This window comes from Rana temporaria, chromosome 6 (assembly GCF_905171775.1).
Source record: "Rana temporaria chromosome 6, aRanTem1.1, whole genome shotgun sequence".
NCBI lineage: Eukaryota > Metazoa > Chordata > Amphibia > Anura > Ranidae > Rana > Rana temporaria.
Genome location: NC_053494.1, coordinates 53,202,891 through 53,216,190, shown reverse-complemented (window position 1 = coordinate 53,216,190; position 13,300 = coordinate 53,202,891). Strand labels below are relative to the sequence as shown.

The 13,300-nt window shown below is 49.5% G+C and overlaps 1 protein-coding gene across 1 annotated transcript in view; it reads left to right on the top strand.

Annotated features, from left to right (window-relative positions):
• Positions 1-213: 213 nt before the first annotated feature.
• The window catches only part of LMTK2 (lemur tyrosine kinase 2), a 150,071-nt gene continuing 136,984 nt past the window's right edge, over positions 214-13,300 (top strand). Inside the window, exon 1 of the mRNA XM_040356798.1 lies at positions 214-664. Within this exon, the coding sequence (XP_040212732.1) occupies positions 568-664 (97 nt within the window). The 5' untranslated portion in view covers positions 214-567. The remainder of the gene's footprint in view (positions 665-13,300) is intronic.

Genomic DNA, 13,300 nt, shown 5'->3' with positions numbered 1-13,300 from the left:
CATAGAGAGATCACATAGAGATCACATAACATAGAGATCACATAACATAGAGATCACATAGAGAGATCACATAGAGGAGTGGACGGGGTCAGTGCGCAGCAATCCTCTCCCCGCACACTGCTCAGCGATCATCATTTCTGCCTTCTCTTCCAGTGATGTCATAGCACTCACCTTGACAGGCAAGTCTCGCCTACATTCCAAGCCGTGGACCGCCATTGGCCAGGAGACTGAGACATTTGCCTCTCTATTGGAAGTGACCTCTGCCAATCGGAAAAGGGGGATTGTTTGCTCCCGCCTTTAGCCGCGGCGGTGTCAGGGAACATGGCGGCTGCTGTGTGGTGAAGCTGCCTGACCGGGAAATTGCGGCGCTGTGTGCGGAGGGCTCAGCGGCCTGGTGAACTATGAGAGAGCGCGGTGTGGCGCAGGTGACTAGGCCCGGGAGGAGGCTCTGGGGGAAGCTGGCAGACGGCGGCGGACTGCAGTGACAGGAATAGTCGGGGTTTGTTTATCGGGTTCAGGGGCCACAGCTGGGACCCCCCCTCCATTGGGAGGACACCGAGTGGAGGAATGGGGCGGCTCCGGGGGATCTTCCCGAGCCTGGCGCTCTGCTTCATCCTGACGTTGGGCTGTGTCCAGGCCGCTCCACTTCCTGAAACAGGTGCAGGTAAGAGACTGACACTGCGCTCTATGTATGGTATCCCTCCATGTCTGTGTGCCCAGCACTGACCCCCCCCCCCATGTCTGTGTGCCTGGGCACTGACCCCCCCCCCCCCCCATGTCTGTGTGCCCGGGCACTGACCCCCCCCCCATGTCTGTGTGCCTGGGCACTGACCCCCCCCCCCCCCCCCATGTCTGTGTGCCTGGGCACTGACCCCCCCCCATGTCTGTGTGCCTGGGCACTGACCCCCCCCCCCCATGTCTGTGTGCCTGGGCACTGACCCCCCCCATGTCTGTGTGCCTGGGCACTGACCCCCCCCCCCCATGTCTGTGTGCCTGGGCACTGACCCCCCCCCCATGTCTGTGTGCCTGGGCACTGACCCCCCCCCCCATGTCTGTGTGCCTGGGCACTGACCCCCCCCCCCCCATGTCTGTGTGCCAGGGCACTGACCCCCCCATGTCTGTGTGCCAGGGCACTGACCCCCCCCCCCCCATGTCTGTGTGCCAGGGCACTGACCCCCCCCCCCCATGTCTGTGTGCCAGGGCACTGACCCCCCCATGTCTGTGTGCCCAGCACTGACCCCCCCCCCCATGTCTGTGTGCCCGGGCACTGACCCCCCCCCCATGTCTGTGTGCCCAGCACTGACCCCCCCCCATGTCTGTGTGCCCAGCACTGACCCCCCCCCATGTCTGTGTGCCCAGCACTGACCCCCCCCCCTGTCTGTGTGCCCAGCACTGCCCCCCCCCCCATGTCTGTGTGCCCAGCACTGACCCCCCCCCATGTCTGTGTGCCCAGCACTGACCCCCCCCATGTCTGTGTGCCCAGCACTGACCCCCCCCCATGTCTGTGTGCCCAGCACTGACCCCCCCCCATGTCTGTGTGCCCAGCACTGACCCCCCCCCCCCCCATGTCTGTGTGCCCAGCACTGACCCCCCCCCCCATGTCTGTGTGCCCAGCACTGACCCCCCCCCCCATGTCTGTGTGCCCAGCACTGCCCCCCCCCCATGTCTGTGTGCCCAGCACTGACCCCCCCCCATGTCTGTGTGCCCAGCACTGACCCCCCCCCCATGTCTGTGTGCCCAGCACTGACCCCCCCCCCATGTCTGTGTGCCCAGCACTGACCCCCCCCCATGTCTGTGTGCCCAGCACTGACCCCCCCCCATGTCTGTGTGCCCAGCACTGACCCCCCCCCATGTCTGTGTGCCCAGCACTGACCCCCCCCATGTCTGTGTGCCCAGCACTGACCCCCCCCCCCTTGTCTGTGTGCCCAGCACTGCCCCCCCCCCCCATGTCTGTGTGCCCAGCACTGACCCCCCCCCCATGTCTGTGTGCCCAGCACTGACCCCCCCCCATGTCTGTGTGCCCAGCACTGACCCCCCCCCATGTCTGTGTGCCCAGCACTGACCCCCCCCCATGTCTGTGTGCCCAGCACTGACCCCCCCCCATGTCTGTGTGCCCAGCACTGACCCCCCCCCATGTCTGTGTGCCCGGCACTGCCCCCCCCCCCATGTCTGTGTGCCCGGCACTGACCCCCCCCCCCATGTCTGTGTGCCCGGCACTGACCCCCCCCCATGTCTGTGTGCCCGGGCACTGACCCCCCCCCATGTCTGTGTGCCCGGGCACTGACCCCCCCCCCATGTCTGTGTGCCCGGGCACTGACCCCCCTCCCCCCATGTCTGTGTGCCCGGGCACTGACCCCCCTCCCCCCATGTCTGTGTGCCCGGGCACTGACCCCCCTCCCCCCATGTCTGTGTGCCCGGGCACTGACCCCCCTCCCCCCATGTCTGTGTGCCCGGGCACTGACCCCCCTCCCCCCATGTCTGTGTGCCCGGGCACTGACCCCCCCCCCCCCCATGTCTGTGTGCCCGGGCACTGACCCCCTCCCCCCATGTCTGTGTGCCCGGGCACTGACCCCCTCCCCCCATGTCTGTGTGCCCGGGCACTGACCCCCCTCCCCCCATGTCTGTGTGCCCGGGCACTGACCCCCTCCCCCCATGTCTGTGTGCCCGGGCACTGACCCCCCTCCCCCCATGTCTGTGTGCCCGGGCACTGACCCCCCTCCCCCCATGTCTGTGTGCCCGGGCACTGACCCCCCTCCCCCCCTGTCTGTGTGCCCGGGCACTGACCCCCCCCCCCCCATGTCTGTGTGCCCGGGCACTGACCCCCCCCCCCCCATGTCTGTGTGCCCGGGCACTGACCCCCCCTCCCCCCATGTCTGTGTGCCCGGGCACTGACCCCCCTCCCCCATGTCTGTGTGCCTGGGCACTGACCCCCCCCCCCATGTCTGTGTGCCTGGGCACTGACCCCCCCCCCCCCCATGTCTGTGTGCCTGGGCACTGACCCCCCTCCCCCCATGTCTGTGTGCCTGGGCACTGACCCCCCTCCCCCCCATGTCTGTGTGCCTGGGCACTGACCCCCCTCCCCCCATGTCTGTGTGCCCGGGCACTGACCCCCCTCCCCCCATGTCTGTGTGCCCGGGCACTGACCCCCCTCCCCCCATGTCTGTGTGCCCGGGCACTGACCCCCCTCCCCCCATGTCTGTGTGCCCGGGCACTGACCCCCCCCCCCCCCATGTCTGTGTGCCCGGGCACTGACCCCCCTCCCCCCCATGTCTGTGTGCCCGGGCACTGACCCCCCTCCCCCCATGTCTGTGTGCCCGGGCACTGACCCCCCTCCCCCCATGTCTGTGTGCCCGGGCACTGACCCCCACCCCCCCCCCCATGTCTGTGTGACGGTGTCTCTTCTCTCAGTAGGTAATGGTTAGGATCCTGGTCATTATTATCTTCCTGTCTGTGGCGTATGAGAGTAAAAATCCCGAGCACTATGTGGGGAAATTCTCACTGAGCATTTCATACCAGCCTGGTCCACCACGGGCATTAATCACAGGCCGATAATGAGCGCTGTGGAAAGTGTAGCACTTTCCCTGGCCTGCCCCTTTCAATCATTGGATCTCCATTCTTTGAATTGTGACAGCTCCACATCACATGATCACCCAGAATGCAAACAATCTGCCTAGTATCTCCCGCAGCTCCAGACTGACATCCACCCATCAAATCATTTAAATATTTGCATAACTCCTTCCAAGGGCCATCCCAATGACGGCATCAGGGCTGAGGGTGCTTGAGCGTAGTACTGAGGCAGGGTGCTTCAATGTTTTCTAAAGGTATTTACAGCACCCTGCTGGCCCCTCACCAACCACGATCTGCCTGCACTGCAAAGAGAAGCACTTCCAATACTGGGTCTAAAATACCATGATGGTATATGCTCCTATGTGTGGTTCTGTGCATGTGTCAGTGCGGCTGTGGGCGCTTGGTACACAACTGTGTACAGCTGTCTCTTCTAATGCATCTCAATAGGTGGCTGCATGTGGCAGCCGTGGGTCCTGACAACATTATTACACAGGCTCCGTTCAGTTGCTTGTATGAAGACTCACTCCTCCCCCTTGTTTAAAATAAATCCTTTCTCACTTTTTTTTTTTTTTGTGACCACATTGTATTGCGCAAGTCATTTATATCAGTGGAATGATGTGTTAGCCCAGGTTCACACTGGGTACGATTTGAGAAGCGATTTCACATGTCAAATCGCATCTCAAATCGGCTTCATTTGCCAGCAATTGTCGGCAATGGCACCGTCCTAATCGGTGCGACGCCAGCTGCACCGATTTCAAAAAGTAGTTCCTGTACTACTTTTTGCGATTTCAGGCCGCGATTTAAATTGAACCATGCACAGATGTCTCTTAAATCGCGGCAAAACCGCAGCCGCGAAATCGCGGTAAAATCGCGATTTTTGAATTCGCAGCAGTGTGAACCTAGCCTTAATGTGTTTTTTTATTTTTAATAAAACCATGCAGAGGTCGCTCTTGTATCTAGTTGATCTTTTACTCCCTTTGCATGTGTTCTGGAGCCATTTAATTGTAAATGCCAAGATATGTTTAAAGGGGTTGTAAAGGTACAATTCATTTATTTTATTTTTTCCCTAAATAGCTTCCTTTTCCTTAGTGCAGTCCTCCTTCACTTACCTCATCCTTCCATTTTGCTTTTAAATGTTCTTATTTCTTCTGATAAATCCTCACTTCATGTTCTTCTGTCTGTAACTCCACACAGTAATGCAAGGCTTTCTTCCTGGTGTGGAGTGTTGCGCTCGCCCCCTCCCTTGGACAACAGGAGAGTCAGGACGCTCTCTACGTTGCAGATGGAGAAAGGAGCTGTGTGTTAGTGGGCGTCCTGACTCTCCTGTTGCCCAAGGGAAGGGGCGAGCACGACACTCCACACCAGGGAGAAAGCCTTGCATTACTGTGTGGAGTTACAGACAGAAAAACAGAAAGTGATTCTTTCTCAGAAGAAATAAGGACATTTAAAAGCAAAATGGAAGGATGAGGTAAGTGAAGGAGGACTGCACTAAGGTAAAGGAAGCTATTTAGGGAAAAAATTACCTTTTCAACCCCTTTAATGCTGGATGTGTGTCGTTTTGTTAGGGAGTCAAGTTCAAGTCTAGGGACCGTAATGCTCTTTCATGTATTTCCATTGACTAAAAATATGTCTAAAGTTGTCATTTCTTTGGAAGCGTCGGCTCCTTGTCCAACACTGGTCATACAACATCCGGTATGTGAACCCTCTAGCACACAGGCCTATTTTTGTTCTATGCAACCGAATAGAAATGTAAAGATTTCTTGTGCAGTTTAACTACTAGCCGACCAGCCACCGTCATTATACGGCGGCAGGTCGGCTCTCCTGGGCGAGAGCCCGTAGCTCGGCTCTTTGAGCGGGCACTAGGGGCGCGAGCGCGCCGCCGGAGGCACGCGCGTGCGCTCGCCCCCGACTCCCGTGCGTGTGCCCGGCGGGCTCGATCGCCGCCGGGCACCTGCGATTGCTCCTTACAGAGCGGGGACCGGGAGCTGTGTAAACACACAGCTCTCAGTCCTGTCAGCGGGGGAAATGCTGATCTTCTGTTCATACTATGTATGAACAGAAGATCAGTGTTTCCCCTAGTGAGGCCACCCCCCCCCCCCCCCCCCACAGTTGGAACACACCCAGGGACATACTTCACCCCTGCCCCCTAGTGTTAACCCCTTCACTGCCAGTGGCATTTTTATAGTAATCCAATGCATTTTTTATAGCACTGATCGCTATAAAAATGCCAATGGTCCCAAAAATGTGTCAAAAGTGTCCGAAGTGTCCGCCATAATGTCGCAGTACCGAAAGAAAATCGCTGATCGCCGCCATTACTAGTAAAACAAATATATTAATAAAATGCCATAAAAATATCCCCTATTTTGTAAACGCTATAACTTTTGCGCAAACCAATCAATAAACGCTTATTGCGATTTTATTTTTTTATTTTATTTTATTTTTTACGGAAAATATGTAGAAGAATACGTATCGGCCTAAACTGAGGAAAAAAAATGTGTTTGTATATATTTTTGGGGGATATTTATTATGGCAAAAAGTAAAAAATATTATTTTTTTTTCAAAATTGCCGCTCTATTTTTGTTTATAATGCAAAAAATAAAAACCGCAGAGGTGATCAAATACCACTAAAAGAAAGCTCTATTTGTGGGAAAGAAAGGACGCCAATTTTGTTTGGGAGCCACGTCGCACGACCGCGCAATTGCCAGTTAAAGTGGCGCAGTCCCGAAAAAAGTGCTCTGGTCTTTGGGCAGCAATATGGTCCGTGGGTTAAGTGGTTAATTGTATGATTAGAAGGTTAATTAAGAGGACCCCTCCTCCTGTATAATATTTAGTTCAAATTTTGTTGTAAGCCGGCTGTTCTTGACCTACATTTTAAGCTTCAAGCCTTTCATGTAAGTGTTTGAAAATTGTTTTTCTGTTCAGTGTATTATATATATTTTTTTACAAATACATTTCCTGATCAGATGTGAGATGCGAAGTGTTTGTCATAGTTAACACATGGACTGTAAATTTAATGTTTGATTTCTACTTCCTGGTTTGGCTTGTCTGCTGTAGTAAATGTACACCTGAACAGCTCGACCATTACTGATCTCTTGTTTTCTAGGTTGTTCCTTGTTTGTTTGGTATTGACGCTGGACATGGCCAGGCGTTTTTAGGCATAGGTCAGCTATGTCGCCTCCTATACAGGCAGTCCCTGCGTTATTGTGTATGTGGTATCTCGCGCCAAAAGTAAATAAATAAATAAAACTAAAATAGAAAAGCTGCTACCCAAAAAATAATCGGAAGATTATAACAGTGAAAATATGTGGGGGATGGGTGCGCTATCACTAATAATATATATTTGGATCTAACAGTAATAAACAAATATATATATATATATATATATATATATCACTGAAACACCTTTCGATACTAGATGATCTAGTAAAAAAGTCCGTGAGTACTGAGCTATGTGATGGTAGTGGTTGCTCTGGTTGCTGGACCAAACAACTGGTGCAAACTGAGCTCAAATGAACCAGTCCAATTTGTGCTTAAACCAAAAAATATAAATAAAGAAGAGTCTTCATAAATAGTCCTCAAATGTGAAGAAAATTGTGTGCTTCCAAACGGATATAATGTTCCACCTTCACCAGTTAGACAATCACCCGATGTGAAATAAATGAGATGGCTCCTTACCAGATAAATGTGCCCCTTAGTTTGATACCAAAGAAGGGGACATTTAAAGCTTTTGACAGGATCACCTGTGGAGTTAAATACATCCTGGCAGTGATGGTTGTTGCAGTCATGGATAGCCCGATAAGTGCATGTAAAATAGAACGGGGCCAAACATAGTGTGATACGTTTATTAAAAGTTAAAAAATATGAACAGAGGGAGCCAAGTGGCCGCCTACCATATGTAGTGCCTTGAACCCGGCACTGAGGCTTGGTCACGTTGGAACAAGTGTCGAAACCTGGGCGCTGTGTACCGCTCTCGTCTTAGAGCGTGCGTTCCACCTCGGCGGTGATGATCATTGGATCGTTGATATTGGGAGATAAAAAAATTCACCTCAAACTCCAGCCAGCCTGTCATTGCTTTATACATCAAAAAGAAAAAAAAACTGCACTATATGTAAACAATATTGGTACTATTTTTTATTTATTTTTTCCCTTTTTTTTTTTTTTTTTTTTTTTTTCTTTTAAGCAGCAACTCTCCTCCGAGATATTCACAGGTTAAATCTTATAACCTTTGCGCTAGCAGTGATCATTTTTTACTGATTATGAACACTAAAATCCACATGTGATAAAATAAAGTCATTGATTGAAAATATGAGCCTTAGTGTCCTCCAGTCACTGGCACATCGATCTTCCTGACAATGATGTTATAGGGGTATCCAAGAACACAACAAGCTCCACATAGCGTAAAATCGTTAACACTTCATTAAAGGGCGCACTTGCATAGTGTAAGTATCAAAATCACCCTAAAAATGGAAGGGCTGGTAAGTAAACAGCAGCCCCCCCCTCCGGGATTACTGGACCACGATGACGTCAGCACATCGTCCCTTTCTGGGATACCCCTGTTTTTAGAGCGATTGATACTAATGCAATGTAAGTGCGGCCTTTAACGGCTTGTGTATTGAAAGCCAACGATTTTTCGCTAAGTGAAGCTTTTTGTGTTCTGTGATACCCCTATGACATGGTCAGGAAGATCGATGTGCGAGTCGCATGAGGATCCTTGGCTGGGTGGTAAGCCACAGGCACTGTTGGCCTCCTGTAGAATGAAGTCAATATGAGCTGATAAGCAGCAAACATTTTTGGTGACGGTGTTGCTAAGGCTAACACTTTCAAGGTGGTTTCATGGTGGTGATTTTCAACTTTATTTTATTTTTATTTTTTTTATCACATGTATTTTTTTTTTTTTTTTTGTGGACACTAATCATTTGTTGCAACTCGGCAAAGGTTATGAGATTTATACATGCTTACTGACCACAGCTGTCTGCAACAAACTTTCAGCCCAGCCGCAGCAATTTGCTTTCTCCTACGGCTGGTTGTGTCTGTTCGCCCATGTGAATGAACCCCAAAATAACTACCGTATAAGCCAAGCTGAGGTACCTAATTTTACCCCCATAAAATGGGAAAACTTATTGACTCGAGTATAAGCCTAGGGTGAGAATGCAGCAGCCACTGTAAGCGGAAAAGTGTCAACAATGCCCATTTGCACGCTTTACTGTGCCCATTGCCACTGTGCCTATTGCGGCTTCCCTGTGCTCGAGTCAGTATACCTGAAATTTTTACAGGCTGCGTGCATCCATTCATTGTTTAAAAGTCGCGGTCTCCTCCTGGTCCCGTTCCGTGTTGGGCATTTCCCAGCAGCCTATCACAGATGTCTTCTCATCCTCAGACTCTGTTTCCCAGCAGACACTGTGTTCAGGTATTTATATTTGGTTTGCGCAAAAGTTATAGCGTCTACAAATGGGGGGGATAGTTTTATTGCATTTGGCAATTAGACGCTGGGAAGCCCAGGACTTCATATGACGTCCACCCAGGATCGGAGATCCCATCTGTGGACGTCATATGACTATGGGCGGTAGGGAAGTGGTTAAACAATGGGCGCTCGCAGCCCTTCAGGTACACTGACTCGAGTATAAGCTGAGGTGGGTATTTTCAGCCCTAAAAAAGGGCCGAAAAGCTTGGCTTATGCTCGAGTATATATGTTACCGTATTTATCGGCGTATAACGCGCACCGGCGTATAACGCGCACCCTAATTTTAGGAGGGAAGTTTTAGGAAAAAAACTTTCAACAGCCCCTTTTATATTCCAAAGCCCCCTGCACATTACATACAGATCCCAGCACATTACATATAGATCACATCCCAGCACATTACATATAGATCACATCCCAGCACATTACATATAGATCACATCCCAGCACTTAGATCACATCCCAGCACATTACATATAGCCCCCAATCCTGTGGGAAAAAAAGATTTTTTGTTGTTTTGTACTTACAGTTTTGATGTCTTGCGCGGCGTCCATCTGCGGCCTCGTCGGGTGTCCTCTTCGGCGGGTCCGGCGTCCATCTTCGGCGGGTCCGGCGTCCATCTTCGGCGGCGTCCTCCCGCTCGTTTCCCGCCACGACTTTGAATACTGCGCCCGCATATAGCGAGCGCAGTACACTCGTGAATCTTCGGGCAGGCTCGGGCGCCTCTTGCACTGACGTCCTGTACGCTCAGGACGTCAGTACGAGAGGCGCCGAGACTGGCCGAAGATTCACGAGTGTACTGCGCTCGCTATATGCGGGCGCAGTATTCAAACTCATGGCGGGAAAGCTGGTATCGGCGTATACTGCGCACCCACGATTTTTCCCTGATTTTCAGTTCAAAATAGTGCGCGGTATACGCCGATAAATACGGTAAGTTGGCTGGAATTTGGCTTTAAGAAATCTTTGGAGCATAAATGTTTGCTTCTTCGTACATACGAGCCCAGAAACTTGTGTTTTCAAAAGTAGGTCAGCAATTGAAGCCTTTATATTTCCTTTATTACTAGTTGAACGCAGAAGCCATTTCTATTTAGCTGATGTGCAAGAAAAAGTGTCTTCTACAGTTTTGGAACATATAATTGGGATTAGTATTTGACTAGGTTGGGTCTTGTATGCACAGAGAGACAACTATAATGTGTAAATATATAACTTTTTTTTTTTTTTTTTTGTAGAATGGGAAAGGATTAGACTTTTTCAAAACTCTTCTGCTTATGTGTTGAGACATTATGCAGTAACCCAGACATTGCTGTAGTGCGCCAGTCAATCCTATTCCGTTAGGCCAGTAATCTGGTTATCGAGGAACATGCCTGCTTGTGATGCTTCTCACAACTACCAAATAGATTCCATCCAGATTTGTATCTTTTTATATGTGACTGGTGATGTAGGAACACTGCACAGACTTTCAAAGAAGTGTTTACTGCTTTCCCCACATATAATACTCCTTGATAGAGATATACACAAAATTAATTTGGACTAGGATTTTAAGGGCATTAATACTGCAAACTATATAATGTATACCATTTTTTTCCCCGCATCACATAAGAGCCAGTTTTATGTATGCTGTACAATTAAATAGTGGATACACATTGGGTGCAAGTTTTCTTTTTTCAAATGCATTTCCAGGTGCTCTCTTCAGGGAAACTAACAGTACCGAAGAAGCTTAAAACCACTTAAAGCGGGGGTTCACCCTTAGAGGGCACTTTTCCCCCTTAGATTCCTGCTCGTTATTACTAGGGGAATCGGCTATTTATTTTAAAATATGTGCAGTACTTACCCGTTTACGAGACGCATCCTCTCCGTCGCTTCCGGGTATGGGCTTCGGGAATGGGCGTTCCTTCTTGATTGACAGGTTTCCGAGAGGCTTCCGACGGTCGCATCCATCGCGTCACGATTTTCCGAAAGAAGCCGAACGTCGGTGCGCAGTATAGAGCCGCACCGACGTTCGGCTTCTTTCAGCTACGAGTGACGCGACGGATGCGACCGTCGGAAGCCTCTCGGAAGGCTGTCACTCAAGAAGGAACGCCCGCTCCCGAAGACCCATACCCGGAAGCGACGGAAGAAGATGCAGCTCGAAAACGGGTAAGTACTGCTTATATTTTAATATAAATAGCCGATTCCCCTAGACCTAACGAGCAGGAAGCTAAGGGGAGATTTTTTTTTTTTTTTTTAAATGGGTGAACTCCCGCTTTAACACCCGCCGCATGTACATATACGCCCACAGAATGGCACGTACAGTCAGATGGGCGTACATGTACGTCCCTGCCTTTTCGGGGGTCCGATCGGGACCCCCCCCCACCGTACATGCGGCGATCCGGGATGAGGGGGCGGCTAGAAACGATTGCGATCGCTACCCGGAGCTGAAGAACGGGGAGAGCCGTATGTAAACACGACTTCCCCGTACTTCACTGTGGCGGCGCATCGATCGTGTCATCTCTTTTATAGGGAGACACAATCGATGACGTCAGACCTACAGCCACACCCCCCTACAGTTGTAAACACACACTAGGTGAAACATAACTCCTTCAGCGCCCCCTGTGGTTAACTCCCAAACTGCAACTGTCATTTTCACAATAAAGAATGCAATTTAAATGCATTTTTTGCTGTGAAAATGACAATGGTCCCAAAAATGTGTCAAAATTGTCCGAAGAGTCCGCCATAATGTCGCAGTCACGAAAAAAATCGCTGAATGCTGCCATTAGTAGTAAAAAAAAAAAAAAATAATAAAAATACAATAAAACTATCCCCTATTTTGTAAACGCTATCAATTTAGCGCAAACCAACCGATAAACGCTTATTGCGTTTTTTTTTTTTTTGTTTTTTTTTTTTTAAGATGTAGATTTTAGAAGAATACGTATTGGCCTAAACTGAGGGAAAAAAATGTTTTATATATTTTTGGGGGATATTTATTATAGCAAAAAGTAAAAAATATTGCATTTTTTTCAAAACTGTCGCTCTATTTTTGTTTATAACGCAAAAAATAAAAACCGCAGAGGTGATCAAATACCACCAAAAGAAAGCTCTATTTGTGGGGAAAAAAAGGACGTCAATTTTGTTTGGGAGCCACGTCGCACGACCGCGCAATTCTGTTAAAGCGACGCAGTGCCGAATCGCAAAACCTGGCCTGGGCCTTTAGCTGCATATTGGTCAGGGGCTTAAGTGGATCTTACAGCTGTTAACAGATGCATTGCATAGGAAGGATGCAGCACCATCACCGCACAGTACTTCAAAGTCCTTTTAACTAACAGGATCCAGATGCCCAACTTAACCACTTCCATACTGGGCCTATTTTGGCACTTCTCTCCTACATACAAAAATCATATTTAATTTTTTTTTGCTCAAATTACTCAGAACCCCCAAACACTATATATGTGTGTGTGTGTGTTTTTTTTTTTTTTTTAAAGCAGACCCCCTAGGGCGGGGATATGCAATTAGTGGACCTCCAGCTGTTGCAGAACTACAAATCCCATGAGGCATAGCAAGACTCTGACAGCCACAAGCATGACACCCAGAGGCAGAGGCATGATGGGACTTGTAGTTTTGCAACAGCTGGAGGTCCGCTAATTGCATATCCCTGCCCTAGGGAATAAAATGTCGGTCATTGCAACTTTTTATCTCACACGGTATTTGCACAATCATTTTTCAAACTCCTTTTTTTCGTGAATTAAAAAAATAACAAAACAGTAAAGTTAGCCCAATTTTTTTGTATAATGTATGTGAAAGATAGTTACGCCGAGTAAATAGATACCTAACATGTCGCGCTTTAAAATTGCGCACACTCATGGAATGGCGACAAACTTCAGTACTTAAAAATCTCCATAGGCGTTGCTTAATTTTTTTAACAGGTTAGTTTAGAGTTACAGAGAAGGTCTAGTGATAGAATTGTTGCTGGCGCTCTAACGCACGTGGCGATACCACACATGTGTGGTTTGAACGGCGTTTACATATGTGGGCGGGACTTATGTGTGTGTTCATTTCTGAGCGCGAGCTGACAGGGGCGTTAAAATAATGAATTTTCTTTTTTTTATCACTTTTATTCCTATTACAAGGAATGTAAACATCCCTTGTAATAGGAATGGTTTGTGACAGGTACTCTTTATGGAGAGCTGCAGGGTTAATAAGACCCCACATCTCTCCTCCAGGCTGGAAAGCATGAGATCGTGAAAGAAAATTCACGGATCTCATGCTTACAGCCGCGATTGCGGCTTTGTTTACATTCCG